This window comes from Mytilus edulis, chromosome 1 (assembly GCF_963676685.1).
Source record: "Mytilus edulis chromosome 1, xbMytEdul2.2, whole genome shotgun sequence".
Lineage (NCBI taxonomy): Eukaryota > Metazoa > Mollusca > Bivalvia > Mytilida > Mytilidae > Mytilus > Mytilus edulis.
In genome coordinates this window covers 115,939,473-115,962,766 of record NC_092344.1, presented here as the reverse complement: position 1 = coordinate 115,962,766, position 23,294 = coordinate 115,939,473, and the positions used below count along the sequence as shown (strand labels likewise).

Sequence of the window (23,294 nt, the reverse complement as noted above, 5' to 3'; positions counted from 1 at the left end):
TCTTGTCTAGAAAAATATAAGCTGCACTTCCAATATAATGTTGTGATTTCCATTTATACAATTTTGGGATAAATAATATATAATCTTGCCAAAATTCCTAAAAATCTCCGATTTACCGGTGCATTCTTGCAGGGTGTTTTTAATCGTCAAAAGTACATATATTTAGCTCATCCAACTACAATAGTCTATTTTTCTTGATATCATTTTGTCATCTCCACTGGTCTTTTAAATAGACATTTACTATTCCGTGACGATACTTGAACAGTGATTTTGTTCTTTGTTGTCATCACGATGCAATTAACTATTAATGCCGAAGTAAAGTTTTTTACATGAGGAAATACGCGTCGGCAAACGATATGACAATTATTCAGTTGTAAAGAAAAATTAGATACTTGTTATCCATATCCAAAGGAACCTCTAATAAGAAATAACAAGTCGATACATGTATATTGGTTAATATGTGTTAGTATTAACGATTTTACTTACCTGCATATATGAAACCAGATCATGCACCAAATCATCATAATTAGAATCGCATAAAGAAGAACAAAATCGCACACATTTCATTAGATTTAGATTTTTTTTACTAAATTTCTGTTTAAAGTAAAACTATGTAGATTTTCTTTCAGATTCATTTTTTTTTAAATATTTTTTTGTTAATTAAAAGACAATATTTGGTGCAATATTTTACAAAACCAAGTGCAATTTGAAATTTTAAGAAACATTTACCACCGGATGATATCTTACTTTTATAATGATGTGTATAATTGCTGAAAAACGTTTGATATTTATATTATACCCTATAGAATTTAATATTATGATGTGCGGAAAATGAGTTTGCGATGAATCAAAATGACAATCACTTTTCTTTCAATTCAAGCAGTCAATTTTACATAGTTGCTTACTAATTTAACAACAAAAAGACAGAAATTATACCAATAAAATAATTGATTGGGATGAAATAAGTACTAAGTAATTAAATTGCATATTCAGAAAAAAAATTATACTCTTATCTAAAAATCATTCTACGCAGGTAGAGAGTAAAAAAGTTTAAATTGTATAGAGTAAATAATATATGTTTTAGTTGACTGAGTTCGAAACTGTGAATTTAAAGTTAGTAATGGCTTAGCAACTCAGGCATAACGATGCAGCCAGTATGGTATATTGATTGGTGATTAAATAGATCAAATATTGAAGACAATTCGTTTTAACGTACATGTATGTATAAACTTTTGCTTTTATATTTCGATATTTGTGCCTCTCAATCAAAATCTAACTGTATTCAAAACTCTCGATACACATATTTGTATATTAAAAGTATATAGACGTGCAAGGAGCTTTACACTAATGTAAAGTGAATAAATGACTACATTGTTCAATTGGTGGTGTAGATGTTGTAAACTAGAAGCATTTCATTCCTTTTTTTATATTTTTAATGGTACATGACTTATTAAAAGATATGTTCAACTACACTGTAGTTACTACAAACTATTCTGAATGGTTTATTCCATGTTGATATCATTTCAATAGGGTGTACTTATCAATTGGATTTTGAATAAAACAGCAACTATGTGAACGGTGTCCCCTAACACGCGTTCTCTGTTTATTGTCACTTCCATTTTACAGGACCCAATAACAACAGTGCATTCAGTTTGGTATGTTTTTATGTTTTTTATATTTTTTATTTACTTGTTGGTGTATTTGTAAGGTTTCAGTGACGTTGCATTCATTTCAGTCGTGCCAGTGTTCTGTAACTTCTTGAACAAAGTTGTTTTGAATGTGTTGTGTCTGCATGTTCAATTTTATTCCCTTATAAACTGTGCCATTATTTGTAGCTCTATGCCGTTGATATATTATTTTGTGTTGTTCTTATTTGACATTTACTAGTTTTACGAATAATTTGTATTTCATAACTTGAAGCATTGTTGTACTTTTCAAATTTATTCATTTTTCAAATGTTTGTATTGTCCAGTCCACAATGCGAATGACTTACTAGTTCAGTTGCTGTTACTGTGATAGGAGTAGGTTGGCACATACAGACATACTGAAGCATATCATAGCTCACAGTGGAAACAAATAGATGAAATGCAAAAATAAATTGATATCAGCAACCACCGGCCATTATGAAAATCAAACTTTTAGGGTTATTTGAAAGATGTGGGAAACTGATAATAAAAAATATGAATAGAGAAGTATTTACAAATGCAACCCTTTTGAAATAGCCATCAACAGTTATTCTAGCTCTTATAAGAACCAAGATATCACCACCATCTTAACGGAACTGTTAAAAAGATTCATAGTCCCGACTTCATTTAAAATATATTGATAAGTTGATGTCTATTCATTAAATGATGATGTTTGTGGTGATAACGCATATGCTATGCAAAGTATTATTGATCATTACTAAAGGTAATCATTTTCATGTTGTCCTTTTAGCGAAATTTTGCCATATAAGCGGGAGTTTGGCTAGCCATAAAATAAGGTGCAAGCCACCATTTTTCTTAAAATGTCCTGTACCAAGGCAGGAATATGGCAGGTGTTATCAAGAGTCAATGTACGTTGGCGTTTGTTTTTGTAGCAGTTCAGTGTTTATGTTGTTCAGTTGCTCTCCTCTTATCTCCTGGTATCTATGATGAGTTTACTTATAGTTGATGTGTTTCCCTCGGATTTGGTTTTGTGACCCACATTTATTATTGCTTAAAATATTTTTTTACTTTTGAACAGCGGTATACAACTGTTGCCTTTATTGAAAATAGAGATTTAATTCATGCTTTGGAATATGAAACTATATTTTCTAACTAAATTTTCAAACATCTTGGAACGCCATAAAACGTCAAGACACAAAGATACTTTTAAATGTTATAATTATTTGTATGTTATTATGTAATTAATGTATGCAAATTAAAATTATTCTGTTACACATCGCTCTCCTCTTATCTCCTGGTATCTATGATGAGTTTACTTATAGTTGATGTGTTTCCCTCGGATTTGGTTTTGTGACCCACATTTATTATTGCTTAAAATATTTTTTTACTTTTGAACAGCGGTATACTACTGTTGCCTTTATTGAAAATAGAGATTTAATTCATGCTTTGGGGATATGAAACTATATTTTCTAACTAAATTTTCAAACATCTTGGAAAGCCATAAAACGTCAAGACACGAAGATACTTTTAAATGTTATAATTATTTGTATGTTATTATGTAATTAATGTATGCAAATTAAAATTATTCTGTTACACATCGCTCTCCTCTTATCTCCTGGTATCTATGATGAGTTTACTTATAGTTGATATGTTTCCCTCGGATTTGGTTTTGTGACCCACATTTATTACTGCTTAAAATATTTTTTTACTTTTGAACAGCGGTATACAACTGTTGCCTTTATTGAAAATAGAGATTTAATTCATGCTTTGGAATATGAAACTATATTTTCTAACTAAATTTTTAAACATCTTGGAACGCCATAAAACGTCAAGACACAAAGATACTTTTAAATGTTATAATTATTTGTATGTTATTATGTAATTAATATATGCAAATTAAAATTATTCTGTTACACATCATGTTGAAAAATAATGGAAGATTTAATAAAGAACACAAAATAAATATATCAAACTTAAGGCATTGTTGTTATGTAGTGTTGCAAATTGTATTGTGGTATACAAGATAATCAAACTTGAAAAATTAGAAAATATGACAAGGTTGACACTTTTTTACTCTCCTAATCACGGAATTGTATATCTAGGAACACAACACCCCTTGTACTTGTGTACTAATAATTTTTTAAACTGTATAATCAGAATATATCGTCATTGTCAAGTCAACTATTTCAATTACATTGGTTACTGATATAGTTTGAAAGTAGTCTCATCTTCACTTTTGTTGTTTCTATCCTTTTAGTAGGCATGCATTTATTATTTCATTACGATTCTAGTGATCTCGTTCTATGTCGTCATCATGCTGCAATTTATTATAAATGTCAAAGTAATGTTGTATGCATGTGATATATGCCTCGTTGACGATTGTAAAAGGATATGCCAAATATAAAATTGAAAAGAAACACAAAAGAACACTTGCTACCTTTATCAAAAGAAACCTTTAATAATAGAATAAAACATAGATAAATATTGGTTAAAATGTTTTTGACAAATAATCGCACAAGGATTTTACTTACCTGTTTTTAATCCACTTTACTGTTTGTTTACGTTTACGTCTTTGGGTTTTAAAACCACCGATGGTTTTTTTACGCAGTAATTAAGATTAGATCAAAAATGTTTAAAAATTTATCAATTCTTTTCAGATGAGTTCAATTTTATTCATTCTTTTTGCAAATTTACAGAAACACATCACAGGATAACCCATAATTTGATTTTTGATCGTTGTATGTTTGACTACTCATTATGGTGTATTTTTCAAAAGACTCGCTCTACCAGTATTCGAAATAACAATTTAAACCTTCAACGTAATTTATGTTAAACTGTTAAATTATCAAGTCAGTGATTTCAATAAAACAAATTAATTAAATCATTAATCAGATACAGCTATTGGATTGGGACTGTATCTGTAGAATTCTTAAAAACCAAATAGTAAGTAATCATGTTCCTGCATACTGGGTATATATCTCCCAATTGATACGATATTCCCGTGCTTACATTTGCTATCATGATTTTCTTGATAGAGGGTTGCTGCTCACAAGGAAGCTATTAAACCAAGAGTTCCAAATCGGATGAAGTTAAAATTCTCCCTTCGTAAATTTTACGGACACAATCACGAGTTGGGTGACCGTTATGAAATAACCGTTTCACAAATGATATCGGATATGTTCCTTACGTCGTAACTACAATCTCCTTCCCTTTCATGAATGTGACCTACCGAATTGGACTATTTGCCGGATTTGTAAGGTAGCAATACACAGTTAGGAACAAAACTTAAAATTGACACTCATAATTTTAAAACACCCGCTTTCCCCTCCTGTCTAACAAAGAAGGCTTTATATGTGTGTTATGCATGTATATACTTATAGAAAGAGAATCTTCCATAGATTTGATTTCTAATGGTCATAAGGGTGAAATATAATCCCTCTTGGGTGTAACCATGGCAACAATCTGCATTTCTAAGATACAAAATATAGCAAAAAAGGGGGGTGAACATGTCACAAAAGTCTCCAAAATTTGGTCTAAAGGAAAATTTCAATCAATTACAGTAATACCTTTGCTGAATCCATAGGTTTATATCTATCAAGTGGTCCCAAAAAAATCATATGCTTATCTGCTCGTTTTTCCATAAAATTGAATTGAAAAGATCGAGCGCAAAATCTTTGTTAATAAACACTACAATAATGTATGGACCTATGAACGGTACGGATAGGAAAATACGGACTGTCAATCATATAAATGGCCTATAAAACATGTTAAAAACAATCTTAATGTTCATATAAACCCACTAAGAAGTCTATATTATTCTTCAATTATCTAAAAATCAATTTTATTGTACAAAAACTTTCATATTTAAAAAATTCACAGGGGCCATAATGCGAAACTAAACTTCTGACTGTGTATTGCTACCTAACAACATGAGCAACACGACGGGTGCCACAAGTGGAGCAGGATCTGCATACCATTCCGGAGCACTTGAGATCACCCCTAGTTATTGGTGGTTTTTATTCTTTAGTTTTCTATGTTGTGTCATTTGTGCTATTGTTCATCTGTTTGGCTTTTTCATTTTTAGCCATGGCGTTGTCAGTTTATTTCCGATTTATGAGTTTGACTGCACCTCTGGATTGCCCAATTTCATGCGTTTATCAGGTGCTTTAGACAGGGAGAACATGATTTGTTTGGCAAAATTGCAAATGAAACAAATCTATTCAACTAAAAGTTAAAGAACTAAAGGTCACCGTGTGGCCATCAACCATGTGCAAAGTCCATTTTCACTCTTCCACCTTTTTATGTGCTTTTCCTAAGTCGGGAGGCTGTACCTCGGTGGATTTCGTTGGTTCTGTAACTTCATATGAAATAAATCAGGTCGTCATTATTGTTAAAGTTGATACATTATTTACCGAATTAAACTTATCACCGGGTTGTACTAATATGAGCCACACGACGGTGCAACATTTTGAACAGGATATGTGTACTCTGCCGGAGCCACTGATATCACCCCAGTTTTGGTGGTGTTTGTGTTTCTCAGTCTTAGTTTTCTATATTGTGTTTTGTGTACTGTTATTTGTCATGGAGATGTCAGTTTATTTTCGGCTTATGAGTTTGAATATCACTTTGGTATCTTTTGCCTCTGGTTTCACATTTTCCATGTCGGGGCTTACCCATAACTTGCATACACATCGTTTGAACTTTTGTGGAAATTTTCTCATCAGCAATCATATACCATGTCTCTTTACAATTATATTTCCAATCTGTTTACTACTATTTCAGGGAAAACTATGGACGTTGGAACATGTGACGGGTGTAATAAACCCCTAACTCAAACAACATATTGTGTTGAGTGTACCCAGTGTTTCTGTGCAGGATGTACAAAGGTTCATACAAGACAAAATGCTACGAAGTCGCACATTCTTTTACGTTTATCACCTGATGCTTCTGGTGCGTCAAGCTTTAAAATTGGACGAAATTGTGAAATTTGTGAAGAAAAAATGGAAGTTGTTAGTTTATGTGCCTCATGTAGAGAGATGTATTGTACTGAATGTTCGGGGAGACATCATTTAGTAAAAGCTACTAAGGACCACCAGTTGTGCCCTCTGAAGCTTTGGGACTCAAGTCTGGAAATCCGACCTGCGAGTAGTGTGGTACAGGATAGCACGAAAAAGAAAGCACAGGTAAATATTGAAAAGAATATCTTCATTCCCCCCCCCCTCTTGATCCGAAACGTGCGCGGGGAATAAAGCTCGCAGTTATTGAAGGCATCAGCCATGCTCAGTGTTCCTAGCCTACTGATAAGAAATAATTTTATTATACAATAATAGCCTTTGTATGCGGTCGGTACGAGGTTAAATCGACATTAGAAAATCATAGTTGCTGAGGTTGAAGTAACGAATTACAAATCCTTAAAAACAATTTGATTAATAATCTAGTCGGATATCGATTGATCTATTTCTTAGTAATTTCAATACATCAAAGTCATATGTACCGATTATCGGGTTTTTTTCCCCTGTTTGGTTAGCTGGTAGCTACAATCTGAAGTTAAAAGGCTTCATATTTGTAAAATCGAGCCTGCATTTTTGTAAAATTGAGCAGCTCAGTGATACTCCACAATAGCAATATGACGAAACCTATCTATCAGATGTATTTGTGCATTTTTTGTAACAGATACAAGTTTCGATTTTGCGCAATGCACAGTTAAGGATGTACTTAGGTGAGGCTAGGTAAAAATTAAGAAATTAAGAAATTAAAATTGATACTATAAGCTGGTAGAGCATCAATTAAGGATAAAGATAAGCTAAAAATATTGATAGGTCATGGACTTCCTTTTCGAGATATTTGAGATGTAAAATATGGCGGGAAAAGGCTGACTCGGACTTTTGCCTTATATTGCATTGGTATTATTTGGGTCTCAAAACAAAAGAAAGAAAATCAAGAATCTTCTAAAATTTTGAATGACCTTTAAGAGCTATTAAGTCTTATATATGAAAAAATAAATGGGTGTCATGGGGCAAAATATTTTACATTGTATTGTATGGAAAAACACCAAGGAGTCCGTACTTCTGACACAAATTCCAAAACCTCACCTAAGTACATCCTTAAGCTATGAGAATATTACGTTAACTAAACCTGGATACATTACTACAAAACATGCACATATCGAACCAATTACTACGATAGTTATTCTATAGAAGGAACAAACAGAACATCTTCAAGAAAGGGAAAGTTGTTTCAATAATCCTTTCAAGTATGATGATTACCATTAGACATGTTCACCATAAGGCGATACCGAAACCGAAACCGATACCGATACCAAAACCCAAAATAGTAAATGATAAAAGTTTATAATGTTAAATAATTCAAATATTGTTTGAAATTTGCATACACTAGATGGAGAATTACTACAATTCATCAATTCACTTGAATCTTTAAAAAACCGTTAAAGTTAAATTCAACCATTATTACATATATTACTATACGTGCAAGTAATATATATTTAAGATGTTTATACAGATTATTTATGATGTACATTAATCATGAAGTAAGTTTCCACGTAAGGAAGAAGCTGCACATAGTTCTCCAATAGGTACAATATCGTTCCGTCTCTTTCTATAAAAAGAACCTACTTTAACTCTTCTTGCACGAATATTTTCTATGCCAAATTTGCGTTGATCAGGGATTATTGCAGTTTGATGGCGTAGCTGCCTTACACTATATGATCAAGCAATATGATGTTCAGATGGATATATGGTATCGCCGAGTAAGTATCAATCAAGTGGAAACGGTGTGGACCGACCGATTTGTAAGTCATCACGTCATTATTACGACATATGAAACTAGTTTTGATGTATCTTATTTTCTTTCCTGTGTCTAATATGACTTGTGTATAAATACAGTTTATATGTCCAGTAAAAAACAATGCCTGATTTTTTGTTGGTCGATTTACTCTATGGGAGGTGCCATCAATAGATCGAACAAGTTCTTCCAACTCTGCCCAATCACCCTTCATCGATTTATATTCTTCAGCTGAAGGCAACATAATCATTGATCTGAAAGCTTGATGAAGAATTGGTCAAATTTCATGCATAGCTTCATGAACTAATGATGCTTACATAAAACATCTAAGCCATTTGTTCAAATGTAAGGTAAAATCTTATTAACTTGAAACCAAATCAAAACGATTAAAAGATTCTTTTGTCAGTTTGTAAGAACCACTTTTTTATTCCTCTGTCTTATTCTGTTTAGCTCTCCCATTAGTTTCAAATATACTTTATTAAAACTATCTACTGTTTCAATTTGAATTCATGTCATATGTATTGCTGGCAAATGTCATTTTGTTGATCCAATGAATTTGGAAACTATTGAAAATAACAACATCAGTTGTATATGTTGTTGTTTTTCTCGTTGGTTGGGCTAACCACAATCAAATACCCCCCCCCCCCCCCCCATGAAACCCATGAAAATTCAATGAATTATATAAAAATACATATAAACATTATTGCACATGACATTTAATATATCCGCAACTTGTTATGGAACCCAACAGTCACTGTTTTGATGCAAACAGTCAAGCAGACTTATCAACAAAATTATATATCGAGTGCACCATGTTCAAATTATATTCTAACACGAATTTGATAACGAAAGCGAAGTATTCAAAATTACTTTGAATGGTAAAGCATTAGGTAATTTTTGTCTTTATATATGGGATAGATTCATGTAAATTGTTGAATTGAAGTAATAGTCAACCTTGTTAACTCAAATATCAAACAATATAATGGAGTAAAAGGTTGAGTTAATTAAACAATATAAACATTCACCATTTACCTCACTACTATTGTTGGCTTCGGGATCGGTTTCGGTATCGGTTTATGGTGAACATGTCTATTAGACAGTAACCTTTGTGGTATCACAATAGCAATTGCTAACCAGTTTACCAAATTGCACTTCGAATACTTCTCCCACAAACTGATCACATGGTACTTATATTTTAACAAATTGATCAAGTGAAAGATAGTTAGTATGAAGTGAGTTCTGTGAAATAAAAAGTAATAATTGCCATCCAGCTTCAGTTAGTTGATGTCTTTGTCATGAATTACAAACAATATAATGACTTACGATAATATGAGTCACTGATTTAGTAGGTATACCTTTGACATAAAAACTCCTATCATGAATATATTTTATAAATGAATAGTTCAAAGCATTGTTTTATAAGTCTATAATTTACAGCTTAACAGCAAGTTAGTACGTAATTGTAATTTATATAGCGAGAAATTCCCGCACCCGGAGGCGTCCTTCAGCTGGCCCCTAAACAAATATATACTAGTTCAGTGATAATGAACGCCATACTAAACTAAATTGTACACAAGAAACTAAAATTAAAATAATGCAAGACTAACAAAGGCTCATAAATGACAAAGGATAAACAGAAACAGAAAAAACGAAAAGAAAGGGAACAGGGACAGCAGTGGTAGTGATTCGCAACAAGAGTGTAAACCAAAACATTTCAAACCCGAGGACCCAACGAGTAGTAATCACGATGCCAGTATATCGGTGTGAGTGAATTGTTGAATCAAACTAACTCTATATTATACGACTCGAGTGAAAAATTTGATGAACTTGATAACAGTGTATTTACTGATTTATCTCCTGATCAATAAGATCCGCCAAAGACACCAAAGCCATCAAAGCCACCCAAGACACCAAAGTCAAACACGAAAGAAATAACAATGGCATCAAGCAGCAATCCACAAAAACAAACGCGTCGATTTTTTCGTTTCCGATAAAATAGATACATTAATAAAAGTTGTTCAAGATTTGAAAATTGGTATGAAACGTAACAGCCAGTGGTATTCCGGTTACAGAGCATGAAAATCTGAATAAAAAAGCCGAGAGCTTAATTTCCGCTCTTGGAGATGAGGTTACTTAAAACGTCCGAGTAACTGGTGCGGTACGCTTACCAACAAGATCAACCAACAGACCCGGAATCGTGAAAATAAGCTTTCGAAACACGCATGAAAAAGTACAAGTTCTGAAAAACAAAATGAAACTAAAAAACAATGCCGTATACAATAAAGTCTACATAAAAAGCAGTAAATCTCGAATAGAATGCTTGATCGAAATGAATGCACATGCAGTGTTGCGTAATCTACCTAATGCCCAAGCAAGAAGCCTACGTGTTGATGCAAACGGACGCATTAAACCGGGAAATTTTCAACAAACTATACAACCTTAAACCCCAAGAAAACGATCAATCGTAACAGCCCACCCGGCCTATTGACTCCATTAAACTATGGCATTTAAATATTTGTGGATAGACTAATGAAAACAGTACATTGAGAATAGAAATTATTAAAGCAACTAATTGTGATATAATGTCCCTATATGAAACTCATCTTACTAACGAAGATAAAATTATTGTCCCTGGGTATACATGGTTTGGCTTTAATAGATCTAAAATACACAGAAAGGCGCCTAAAGCATCTGGTGGAGTCGGGGTACTGGTTAAAAACTGGCTAATTGAACATTTTGATATTTCCGTGGTTGATAAGTCATTTGATGGAATTCTTGGAATTAAATTTACCGGCCGTTCTACTGAATTTGAATTTATTGTATTTGCGTGTTATTTGCCTCCCGAGAACTCTAGTAGAGGCCGTGATGCTCAAATTTCTATGCACATCTGTTATCGCAAATATACATGAACAACGAGAATGATGGAATATATTTGATAAGAGACTTTATAGAAACTTTTGCTGAATAAAGTTGATGGGAAGATGGATAAACATGGTCAGGTATTGGAACAGACTCTTCAAGTTTGAAGATGATCGCATTACGAAGGTCGCCTTTAATGCAGACTATAATCGTTGTACCGACAATTGGTGTAGCGATAAATTTTCCGCATTCCGAAACCTCTCTTATGACCGAATGTAATCCCTAAATATTTGTAATTTTCAACCTTCTCAAACATACTTCGTTTCAAGTAAGTCTACCCCAAGATTAAGGTCATTAATTTCTTTGACAAAATCGTTTATAAATATAGAGAAGAGTGTAGGCGATAAATTATCTCCCTGTTTCACACCAGTTTTACAGCAAAACCACGATGTTAGTTTACCGTTTATACAAACACAGGACTCGGAACTTTGGTATATACTTTTAACAGAATTGTACAACTTCCCATCAACTTTATTCAGCAAAAGTTTGTATAACATCATTCCCTGTCAATAAAATCAAAACATTTCTTCAGATCAATGAATGCAATAAATACTAATTTATTATTTCTGATGACACTATTCAAAGTATATATATGGTCTTCACATGATCTATTTTTTCTAAACCCATTTTGTTCGTTGGCAAGAATATCATTATTTTCAAGATGACTGTCGATCCGTTGGTTAATAAATTAAACAATTTGCTAGTGCACGACAAAGACTTATACCTCTGTAGTTCATTGGTACTCGGAGATCTAATGACGGGTCCTTTTCAAGATTGGACATATGATGGCTTTTCTCCAGATGGTTGGAATTATACTGGTGTCAAATATTAGTTGGGAGAGTTGTTGTAATGTTTGAATGACTATCGGGTACTTTAAAACGTCGTACGGAATTTGGTCGGGTCCACCTGCTGATTTTGATTTTGCATGCATCACTATATTAGTTATTTCATCAATCGTAATACTAGTATTAGAGTTTAAATCTTCATTCGGCATAAATAACGGATCTTCCATTTCAGATTCCAATAAATTTTTATGAACTTTTGACTGATTATAATGGTCATTTTCCAATTCGGTGTTGTTTTTTCCCGTTGTATAGATTTTCAAAATCGATACGCCATTTGTTAAGTACGTCCTGTTCGTTCGTTAAGACTTCACAAGATTCATCAACGACTTCCATCGGAATATCCTTAACATTTCTAGGACCAAGCTTTCTGATCTTTTCCAAGAACTCATGATTAGGGTTTGTTGTAACCATTGTTTCAAAATATACTGCCATAGCTTTCTTGTATGTGCGTTCCGTTCGTCTGAGATTTTTTTTTATCAAAAACATCTCTCGCTTGACTATACTCGCGTCAAAGAGCTGATTTAACATTTCGATTTCCGCCACATTGTATAAAATCCTTTTCTTAGTGTCGCATATCATTCCATAAATTCGTTAGGTTATCATTCCAATACAGTTTCCGGTTTTTAAGTCTTTTATTGGCTCTATCATATCCAGTTTTCGGTATTTTTTCGTTCATTTCAGTTAAAATTTCAGTGCACAAATTGTCATAAATTTTGTCTACATTATCTTGGGTTTCCCTACATCGTTCAATTTTATCAATTACCTCAAATAGTGCGGACCTTCTAATATCGCTTGCCATGAAATCTAACGGAATGCGGTCAAGCTTGAAACGCGGTTGGCTGTTAGTTTGATCTTTAATCCCATACGAAATTCCATGATGCGTTACTTTAAATTCACACATAATTACCGAATGATCAGGTAATTTTGATTTGTCACCAATTAGTCCTAGCAACCTATTGTCGTCAACAAATTACTGAATAGTTAACACCTTAAAGTAATTCAAATATTCATAAATATCATGCGGGACGCATATATAATCTAGTAAGGCTTTCCCTTTTTTCGATATAGAGGTAAAATTGTCGTTAGGAAATCTTCCGTTGAGTACACAAAATTTTGGTTCATTCAGAAAATCTAATAGTTCGTGTCCGTGCTGATTGATACTTTTGTCTAACGGTTGTCTTTTAGGTAGATTATCGAAATCATTCAATTTTTCAGGAAGAGATCCAATTCGTGAATTAAAGTCTCCTATCAAATATATTCCATCATTCTCGTTGTTCATATATATTTGCGATAACAGATGTGCATAGAAACTTTGAGCATCACGGCCTCTACTTGAGTTCTCGGGAGGCAAATAACACGCAAATACAATAAATTCAAATTCAGTAGAACGGCCGGTAAATTTAATTCCAAGAATTCCATCAAATGACTTATTAACCACGGAAATATCAAAATGTTCAATTAACCAGTTTTTAACCAGTACCCCGACTCCACTAGATGCTTTAGGCGCCTAATTTTATCTTCGTTAGTAAGATGAGTTTCATTTAGGGACATTATATCACAATTAGTTGCTTTAATAATTTCTATTCTCAATGTACTGTTTTCATTAGTCCATCCACAAATATTTAAATGCCATAGTTAAATGGAGTCAATAGGCCGGGTGGGCTGTTACGATTGATCGTTTTCTTGGGTTTAAGGTTGTATAGTTTGTTGAAAATTTCCCGGTTTAATGCGTCCGTTTGCATCAACACGTAGGCTTCTTGCTTGGGCATTAGGTAGATTACGCAACACTGCATGTGCATTCATTTCGATCAAGCGTTCTATTCGAGATTTACTGCTTTTTATGTAGACTTTATTGTATACGGCATTGTCTTTTAGTTTCATTTTGTTTCTAAGAACTTGTACTTTGTCATGCGTGTTTCGAAAGCTTATTTTCACGATTCCGGGTCTGTTGGTTGATCTTGTTAATAAGCGTACCGCACCAGTTACTCGGACGTTTTAAGTAACCTCATCTCCAAGAGCGGAAATTAAGCTCTCGGCTTTTTGATTCAGATTTTCATGCTTTGTAACCGGAATACCACTGGCTGTTATTGTTATTTCATTGTTATCTAATGGGTTTAAAGGTTGTACTGTAGATAACATATCGTTATCATTACTGTTTACTAGGTGAGAGTTGATCTGTTTCCCTTGTTCTTCGACATTGTCTATACGTGATTGAATTGACTGGATAGTATTGATTATTTAATCGGAACGGTTAGTTTCTCTAGCAAGGTCTAGTGATATTTCATCACGAAGTGTCCTAATTTTGTTGTCAACACTAGCAATGAAATCAGTTTTCAATTTGTCAAGTTTAGACTCAAACATGCGTTTCATACCCTCTTGACCAATTTTCAAATCTTGAACAACTTTTATTAATGTATCTATTTTATCGGAAACGAGAAAATCGACGCGTTTGTTTTTGTGGATTGCTGCTTGATGCCATTGTTATTTCTTTCGTGTTTGACTTTGGTGTCTTGGGTGGCTTTGATGGCTTTGGTGTCTTTGGCGGATCTTATTGATCAGGAGATAAATCAGTAAATACACTGTTATCAAGTTCATCAAATTTTTCACTCGAGTCGTATAATATAGAGTTAGTTTGATTCAACAATTCACTCACCGATATACTGGCATCGTGTTTACTACTCGTTGGGTCCGCGGGTTTGAAATGTTTTGGTTTACAGTCTTGTTGCGAATCACTACCACTGCTGCCCCTGTTCCCTTTCTTTTCGTTTTTTCTGTTTCTGTTTATGATATCGTTTATCCTTTGTCATTTATGAGCCTTTGTTAGTCTTGCATTATTTTAATTTTAGTTTCTTGTGTACAATTTGGAGTTTAGTATGGCGTTCATTATCACTGAACTAGTATATATTTGTTTAGGGGCCAGCTGCAGGACGCCTCCGGGTGCGGGAATTTCTCGCTACATTGAAGACCTGTTGGTGACCTTCTGCTGTTATTTTTTTCAATGGTCGGGTTGTTGTCTCTTTGACACATTACCCATTTCCATTCTCAATTTTATTTGACAATGTTTTTGTTCGCAATAAAAGGTCTATATAATCACATTTCGAAATTTCATGAGAGCGAAAAATTTACACGTCCATTTTACATAAGTCACGTGATAGCATTATATAAGTATAGCTGCTTTTTGGTTGCTCTGGTCCAGCATGTTTTTACTTCATTCGATAATTTGTTGCTTATTTTTATTGCATGCTATGTATGTGAGATTTCAACTTTGTATTACAGGTTGTTTTATTTGTCTAAATTAATGCACTGTTTTTATGTTATTTATATGTTTTTATATTCGGTCAAAAGCTCCTTAGAGCTTGTGTTGCTTATTTGTACTTATGCCGAATCAAAATAAAGTTTTCTTATCTTATCTTATCTTAAGTTGAAGAGCTTTGAGGACACGAAATTACGAAAGGTTTTGCCAAATACTGCTTACCGGTTTACGTTATTTATTTCACTGTGGTAGAAAACCATTAGTACTTTGAACAATTCAAAGTTTAGCAATACAGTTAATCTATCATTGTACCATATCAATAAAAATTCATGCTTTTAAAGAATTGCTGTCAACTGAGCTGGAGATACCTTCTTTATCTACAGAGGAATCTGTATGATTTATAGAACTTTGAATGTGCCATAATAGGTTTTTAATAGGATTTTTTTTCAAAATTTTAATCAACTTAAAAATAAATTTGAACGTCATTTTAAGGACAGAGGATAATAGTTTTATAATCATGGAAATAATGTTACAAACAAATTACTTATTTAATGAAGGAAGTTGATATTTGTCAGACAGAACAAAAATTTTGCTGATTTTACGCTAATGTAAATTATTTCCCTTTAATAGTAGCAGATTAGTAATTGATTAAGAAAAAGTGTCCAAATTACAATTGCGCACTAACTTGCTGTTGAAAAAGAGAGCTATAAATTATAGAATTCCAAAACAATGGTTTGAACTATTTAAAATCATATTCAAAACAGTGTGACTGTGGTCATTGATTGACGAGCTAATTTATCCCATTGACTGGGACAGATTATGTGAACGTTTGTCTATAACGACCGCTGCTCACTATGTATTTAAGATAAGATAAGATAAATACGTTTATTGCAATAAGCACAATTATGCTGTAGCACATTTAAATTACAACATTATCATGTGTAAGCAACATGAAATTTATACTAATACATAGGTATACAAAACTGCAGAGAACATAATTAACAATATGAACATTTTGTTAATGAAAAAAAAAATTAGATGCATATATATAACTACGTTAATATGAAAGTTCTGAGTTTCCAACTTTCACGCAAAAAAACACATCAAATTGTAAATAACAGTTTTTGTTTGAACTTGTAGTAGTGAATACAGTTTGTACAATATTAGTTTTTCAGAGCTCTCTACAGACTCACTCCAGCTCTGATAAAATTGATCTAACAGACGTTCATTCAAAATATCAAAGTTTACATTAAATGTAACATACCATAAATAATTAAATCCAAGTTGAAAAAGTTAATTACGAACATTTGTGGCCCAATTTTCTTTACCATTATTACAGTCAGCAATTAGAACTTGATATATTTCATATACAATATCTGGTTTCTTGTTTATAATATTAACCCAGTATTTCAACAACTTTTGTTTCCTAGTAACATACATAGGTAAATGACCAAGATCGCCAATAATACAACAGACAGGCGTGTTTTTGGGTACTTTTAAAACAAATCTACAAAATTTATTATGTACAGTTTCGATTTCTTTTGCATGATGAAAACCCCATACTTCAGAGGCGTAGTTTAAAATAGACATAACTAGACTGTCAAACATAGCACATTGCTGTTCTGGTGATATATAAGTAGATCTTAATGAGTTTAACAATGCTGCAAGCGCTCTACTTCCCTGTCCCGCTAGGCGTTTTTGAGTTTGTTGAAATTTACCGTTGTAATGTAGAAGAACTCCAAGGTATACATAGTGATCGACTACTTTTAGTTCCGTATTGTCATAATGCCATTAATTGGTTTACTCTTTGCCATCCTTTACGAAAAACTACAACTTCTGTTTTATCCTTATTAACCCCAATTTTCCATTTTGTACAGTAGACGAATAATTTATCTAAAAGAAACTGGAGAGCTTCCGGCGTTTTTCCAAATAGAACAGTGTCATCAGCGAATAACAACAAATATATCAAATATCCATTAAGGCTTATGTAATCACTAGTTCTATTATCATTCATACGTAGATCATCAGCAATGTCATTTATAAAAAATATGAAAAGTAGAGGAGACAAGGGTTCGCCTTGTTTTACAACAATATTATTACAAAAAACATCTGAAAGTAATCCATCGCATTTAACGCGAATGTTCACAGTTGCATATACTGACTGCACCATGGAAACAAACTTGCTACTAATTCCACTATTGAAAAGCTTATACCAAAGTATGCGACGGTCGACATTGTCAAAAGCCTTACAAAAGTCCACGAATGCTGAATACATTTTTTCCTTTTGCGACAAGGTTGTTGATATTATTCCATGAAGAATAAAAACAGCGTCGACAGTTGATTTTTGGCGGCGAAATCCAAACTGGTTTGCTAAAAGAATCTCATTATCTTCGGCCCAACAAAGGAAACGATTATTCAAAATTGAAGTAAAGATCTTTGAAAATACACTAATCAATATAATTGGCCTATAGTTATTAGGGTTTGAAAGATCCCCTTTCTTTGGTACAGGTATAGCAATTCCTTCTATCCAATTATCGGGGTATATACTAAATTCAAAATGTTTATTAAACAAAACTGTTAAAAATGTTGAAAATAGTTGAGAATCTGATAAAAATATTTCTCCACTGATTTCATCTGTTCCTGTACTTTTACCACGCTTTAGTGTTTTAATAGCAGATTCAATTTCAGATTCAGTAAATTCGTTATCTAAATCGTCTATGTGAAGATCTTCCGAACGAATGTTGTCTATTAACGTTTTAACTTCTTCTGATAAATCACCAGGTTCCGCACCAAGAAAGTTTTTAAAATGTCTTTTGCATCGGCCGCGCATCTAGATCGACCCTTAGGTCTAACTTTTGACCAGAATTCTCTAGGATTCACTTTAGCCAATCGAGTTAGCCCCTGTCCACGTACACGTTTATATCGTGTTTTCGCTTTTCGTTTAACTTTGTTGTATTCGTTTCTTGTTGTCACGTATAATTGTCTATTGGGATTGCTTGGGTAGCGCTGAAAACGGTTCCGTGCTTGGTGAAATTCACTTCTAAACAGTTTACATGAGTGATCGAACCAATCATTTGTACTAAGTTTATGTTTACTTAAATGTTTTTTAACAGATGTTTTACCAAAAACATTAAACGCGCATTTGAATATAACATCGGTAATCACATTTACGGCGTTGTTCGCACTTTCATTGTCATTTATGTTGTTTACTAGTTCCAACAGATCAGTTTGTTTCTCCCGTAATGCTTGCGTGTAATCGCTAACTTTCTCATTATCCCACTTTATATATGTATAATGGTTTGAAGAATGTTCCTCATTATACGTTCGATTAGTCGGAATTTCATAAAATAAAGGCGAATGGTCAGAAAATTCATTATGTTCCAGAACTTTAAAATTCTCAACCAATTTATAATCACATGGACAAGTTAACAGATAATCATTCACACTTCTTCCGTTTGAAGTACAAAATGTAAATTGTCCAGCCAGATCGTTTCGTAGTCTACCATTACATATAGTTAAACCCGTGTTATGACACATTTGGACAAGCTTTCGACCAAACTTATTTACTGTTGTATCCTTTGAACATCTTGGAGGAGTAATGGGATTTTCATCATGCACTACATTACTAACATATCTATCTAAATTATCAAAACCTAGCCTATCATCTAGTAACCCAACTCTACTATTAAAATCACAACAAACAAGTAGTCTCCCTTTTTCTCTATACTCAAAAACAATATTTTCTATTAATTAAAAAAAGTCACAGTCATTTACATTATAATATGAGGACTTCTCATGGGGTGTGTACACAAAACATATGTAAATATCAGTATCATTATGAAAAAAATCTTTTTTTAGCTTTATCAATAAAATACCATTTTCAATTTCCTTGATTTTTTCAATACCTTTCATAATATATGGTTTACAGTAAAAACATATTCCACCCTCGTTTCTAACCCCTATATTATTACATCTACCAAATGACGATAAATTTTCAAAATTATTTAAGTGTGGCTTATTACTGCCCTTTAACCATGATTCACAAAGAAATAATAGATCATAATCATTAACAAAATTAAGAAAGTCATTGTCATCGATACAAGAAATAATACCATGAATGTTCCAACTTAAACACTTGATATTTCGAGAATGATCTCTGTGTGTATCCTATGGACCAACATATTCTTTACCTGCTACGAACAGTTTGTCTCTCACAAAATATGCCTTTACATTGTTTTCTTTAAGTGCTCTAAGTTTCGGCAGTAGATTTTTTCTTCTTTTCAAAATTTCAACTGGCAATTGTTCGGATATACCAAAATTCGTGTCTTTAAGATTAACAGCGCTTTTACGGACTTCTTGTTTCTGAAAATAGTTTGAAAACTTCACCAATAACGGTGTATTTGTTAAAGACACTTAAACTGTGGGGCCACAAAAGGTTCTCAACACCTGAATAAAGTAATTAGAAAAACTAATCAGGAATAACACGATGTTTTGATTTATATCAATAATATAAATCAAAGCATAAAGGTTATTCCTGATTAATTGTTCGAGTTATTTTATTATTAAAGGCGTTAAGATCCTTTGGTGACCCCACAGTTTAAATTCTATAATAAGTAAGTAGTGAGCAGTGGTCGTTACAGACAAACGTTCACCTAATATATCCCAGTCAATGGGATAATTTAGGTCGTCAATCAATGGCCACAGCCACACTGTTTTGAATATGATTCTATTTATAAATCATATTTATGAAAGAAGTTTTCATGTCAAAGTTATACCTACTAAATCAGTGAGTCATATTATAGTAAGTCATAATTTTGTTTGTAATTCATGACAAAGACATCAACTTACTGGAGCTGGATGGCATGTTTTACTTTTTATTTCATTTTCTTTAAGTGCTCTAAGTTTCGGCAGTAGATTTTTTTTTCTTTTCAAAATTTCAACTGGCAATTGTTCGGATATACCAAAATTCGTGTCTTTAAGATTAACAGCGCTTTTACGGACTTCTTGTTTCTGAAAATAGTTTGAAAACTTCAGTAATAACGGTGTATTTGTTAAAGACACTTAAACTGTGGGGCCACAAAAGGTTCTCAACACCTGAATAAAGTAATTAGAAAAACTAATCATGAATAACACGATGTTTTGATTTATAACAATAATATAAATCAAACCATAAAGGTTATTCCTGATTAATTGTTCGAGTTATTTTATTATTAAAGGCGTTAAGATCCTTTGATGACCCCACAGTTTAAATTCTATAACAAACGTTCACCTAATATGTCCCAGTCAATGGGATAATTTAGGTCGTCAATCAATGGCCACAGCCACACTGTTTTGAATATGATTCTATTTATAAATCATATTTATGAAAGAAGTTTTCATGTCAAAGTTATACCTACTAAATCAGTGAGTCATATTATAGTAAGTCATAATTTTGTTTGTAATTCATGACAAAGACATCAACTTACTGGAGCTGGATGGCAAGTATTACTTTTTATTTCATTTTCTTTAAGTGCTCTAAGTTTCGGCAGTAGATTTTTTCTTCTTTTCAAAATTTCAACTGGAAATTGTTCGGATATACCAAAATTCGTCTCTTTAAGATTAACAGTGCTTTTACGAACTTCTTGTTTCTGAAAATAGTTTGAAAACTTCACCAATAACGGTGTATTTGTTAAAGACACTTAAACTGTGGGGCCACAAAAGGTTCTCAACACCTGAATAAAGTATAATTAGAAAAACTAATCAGGAATAACACGATGTTTTGATTTATATCAATAATATAAATCAAAGCATAAAGGTTATTCCTGATTAATTGTTCGAGTTATTTTATTATTAAAGGCGTTAAGATCCTTTGGTGACCCCACAGTTTAAATTCTATAATAAGTAAGTAGTGAGCAGTGGTCGTTACAGACAAACGTTCACCTAATATGTCCCAGTCAGTGGGATAATTTAGGTCGTCAATCAATGGCCACAGCCACACTGTTTTGAATATGATTCTATTTATAAATCATATTTATGAAAGAAGTTTCCATGTCAAAGTTATACCTACTAAATCAGTGAGTCATATTATAGTAAGTCATAATTTTGTTTGTAATTCATGACAAAGACATCAACTTACTGGAGCTGGAGGGCAAGTATTACTTTTTATTTCACAACACCCACTTCATACTAACAATCATTCACTTGAGCAATTTTTTTAAATATCTTACCAGTTGATCAGTTTGTTGGAGAAGAATTCGAACTGCAATTTGGTAAACTATTGTATCCATTGCTATTGTGATACCACAAAGGATACTGAATAAGTACAGAAATAACCATACAAATTAATGATTTATAATTGTACTGCTCGATATTGGGCGTTGTATTTGACAATACAAAATTTGCATTGTATGCTGATAACGTTTTGATTTAGGTCAATGTCATACTGAATCCAGTAAAAGACTTGTACAGAGGAAGGTTAGTTACCGAAAGACCCAGTACTGCACCTGGAGAAACCGCTATGACTCGAATTAGAGGAATGACTATTTTACAAGATGGTCGTCTGCTTGTCATCGACAGCAAGAACAAATGTCTCAAAGTTTTCAAACCAGAATGGTACGAACTTTTAACGAAGAAAGAATTAACAGACGAGCCACGAGGCATTGCTGCCGTTTCTCAAGATGAAGTAGTTATAACATTTGCAGACAAAAAAGAGGTCCGTATTTACAAGATTGATAAAGTCAATAATTTATGGAAAGAGAGAAGTTTTGGAATAAAGGATAAACCATTTAGCATTTCATATAGTCGGAGATCGTTTGCTATTGAGTTAGGTGAAGGCGACGATGGTGAAATTGCTGTAACGGATTTTAATGGTAACATAACACATTTAGTGAGAGGTCAAAATAGTAGTTTTGGCCAATTTACAGGCAACACAATCCGTCTAGTTCATGATAATGACAGAAAACTTGTTTTCATAGCGAATGTTTCCGACGGATACATTCATTGTGTTGATTATAAAGGAGAAGTCAAGTGGGTTAACAAAATTAATACACCCAGGGGCGTGGCCCTTCACGAACACACTTTATTTGTGGCAAGTAAGGCAGACAATAAAATTTACCAGATAAACGCAACCAATGGACATATGTATAGCCTATTGTCTGACACTGACAGAATAAATCAACCCAGATATATTGCTGTTCAAGCGACACACGATAAACTCGCGGTAGAGGTTGGAAGTAGTATAAACGTTTACACTATTTCTAAAAAATAAAAAAATATAATCAACTATTAAACACTACTATTCTACATGACAATTATATAGTTCCTCCTATATAACATTCAAATTTATTGTATATTCATGGATTTTGATTCTGGTTACTATATAGTACTGTTAGTTTAGCTGATATGTCAAATGCATGGAAATAAATACAACAGGTCATTTAGATTAATTATTTATCATTGTGTAGGTAATATGAAGAAGATGGAGATGAATTTAGTTTTGCCTACATTTACAGGATTCAATTATAAAAGGCATTATTCATTGAATATTTTAAGTGTATAAACATATATATCTCATGGTATCACCTTTTTATTACAACTAAACTTACATACTGTAAATGGTGTTTTTTTTTTAATTACTCTTCCTTCATTTTGTTTTACTTACTTGCTGTATGTTTCACTGAGAACTAAATTTTTAAGTACAAGTCACAGTTAAATAACAGACTAGAATCATATAATGTGCATTAAAGGTTTGTAAAGTTTAAGTCTAATTGCCTTGAGAGATTTTTTGTTTGTCAATTTTCACTAAACTTTCCCCCATTCAACATTTGGTGTTTTTTAAGTTCACACTAAAAA

At 32.8% G+C, this 23,294-nt stretch overlaps 1 protein-coding gene across 1 annotated transcript; it reads left to right on the top strand.

Moving 5' to 3' along the window:
* The first annotated feature begins 1,096 nt into the window (after positions 1 to 1,096).
* On the top strand, positions 1,097 to 22,878 carry LOC139520465 (uncharacterized). Its single transcript, XM_071313089.1, has 3 exons — positions 1,097 to 1,218; positions 6,429 to 6,829; positions 21,874 to 22,878. The coding sequence occupies exons 2-3, from the start codon at positions 6,437 to 6,439 to the stop codon at positions 22,708 to 22,710; spliced, it is 1,230 nt and encodes a 409-aa protein (XP_071169190.1). The 5' UTR covers positions 1,097 to 1,218; positions 6,429 to 6,436; the 3' UTR covers positions 22,711 to 22,878.
* Positions 22,879 to 23,294: the final 416 nt, after the last annotated feature.

What these genes read in the sequence shown, in the direction of transcription:
- LOC139520465 (XM_071313089.1), top strand. Translation starts at nt 6,437, where the DNA reads ATGGACGTTGGAACATGTGACGGGTGTAATAAACCCCTAACTCAAACA. An exon ending in GCACGAAAAAGAAAGCACAG is followed by an intron (nt 6,830 to 21,873) that starts GTAAATATTGAA and finishes GTTTTGATTTAG; the next exon opens with GTCAATGTCATACTGAATCC.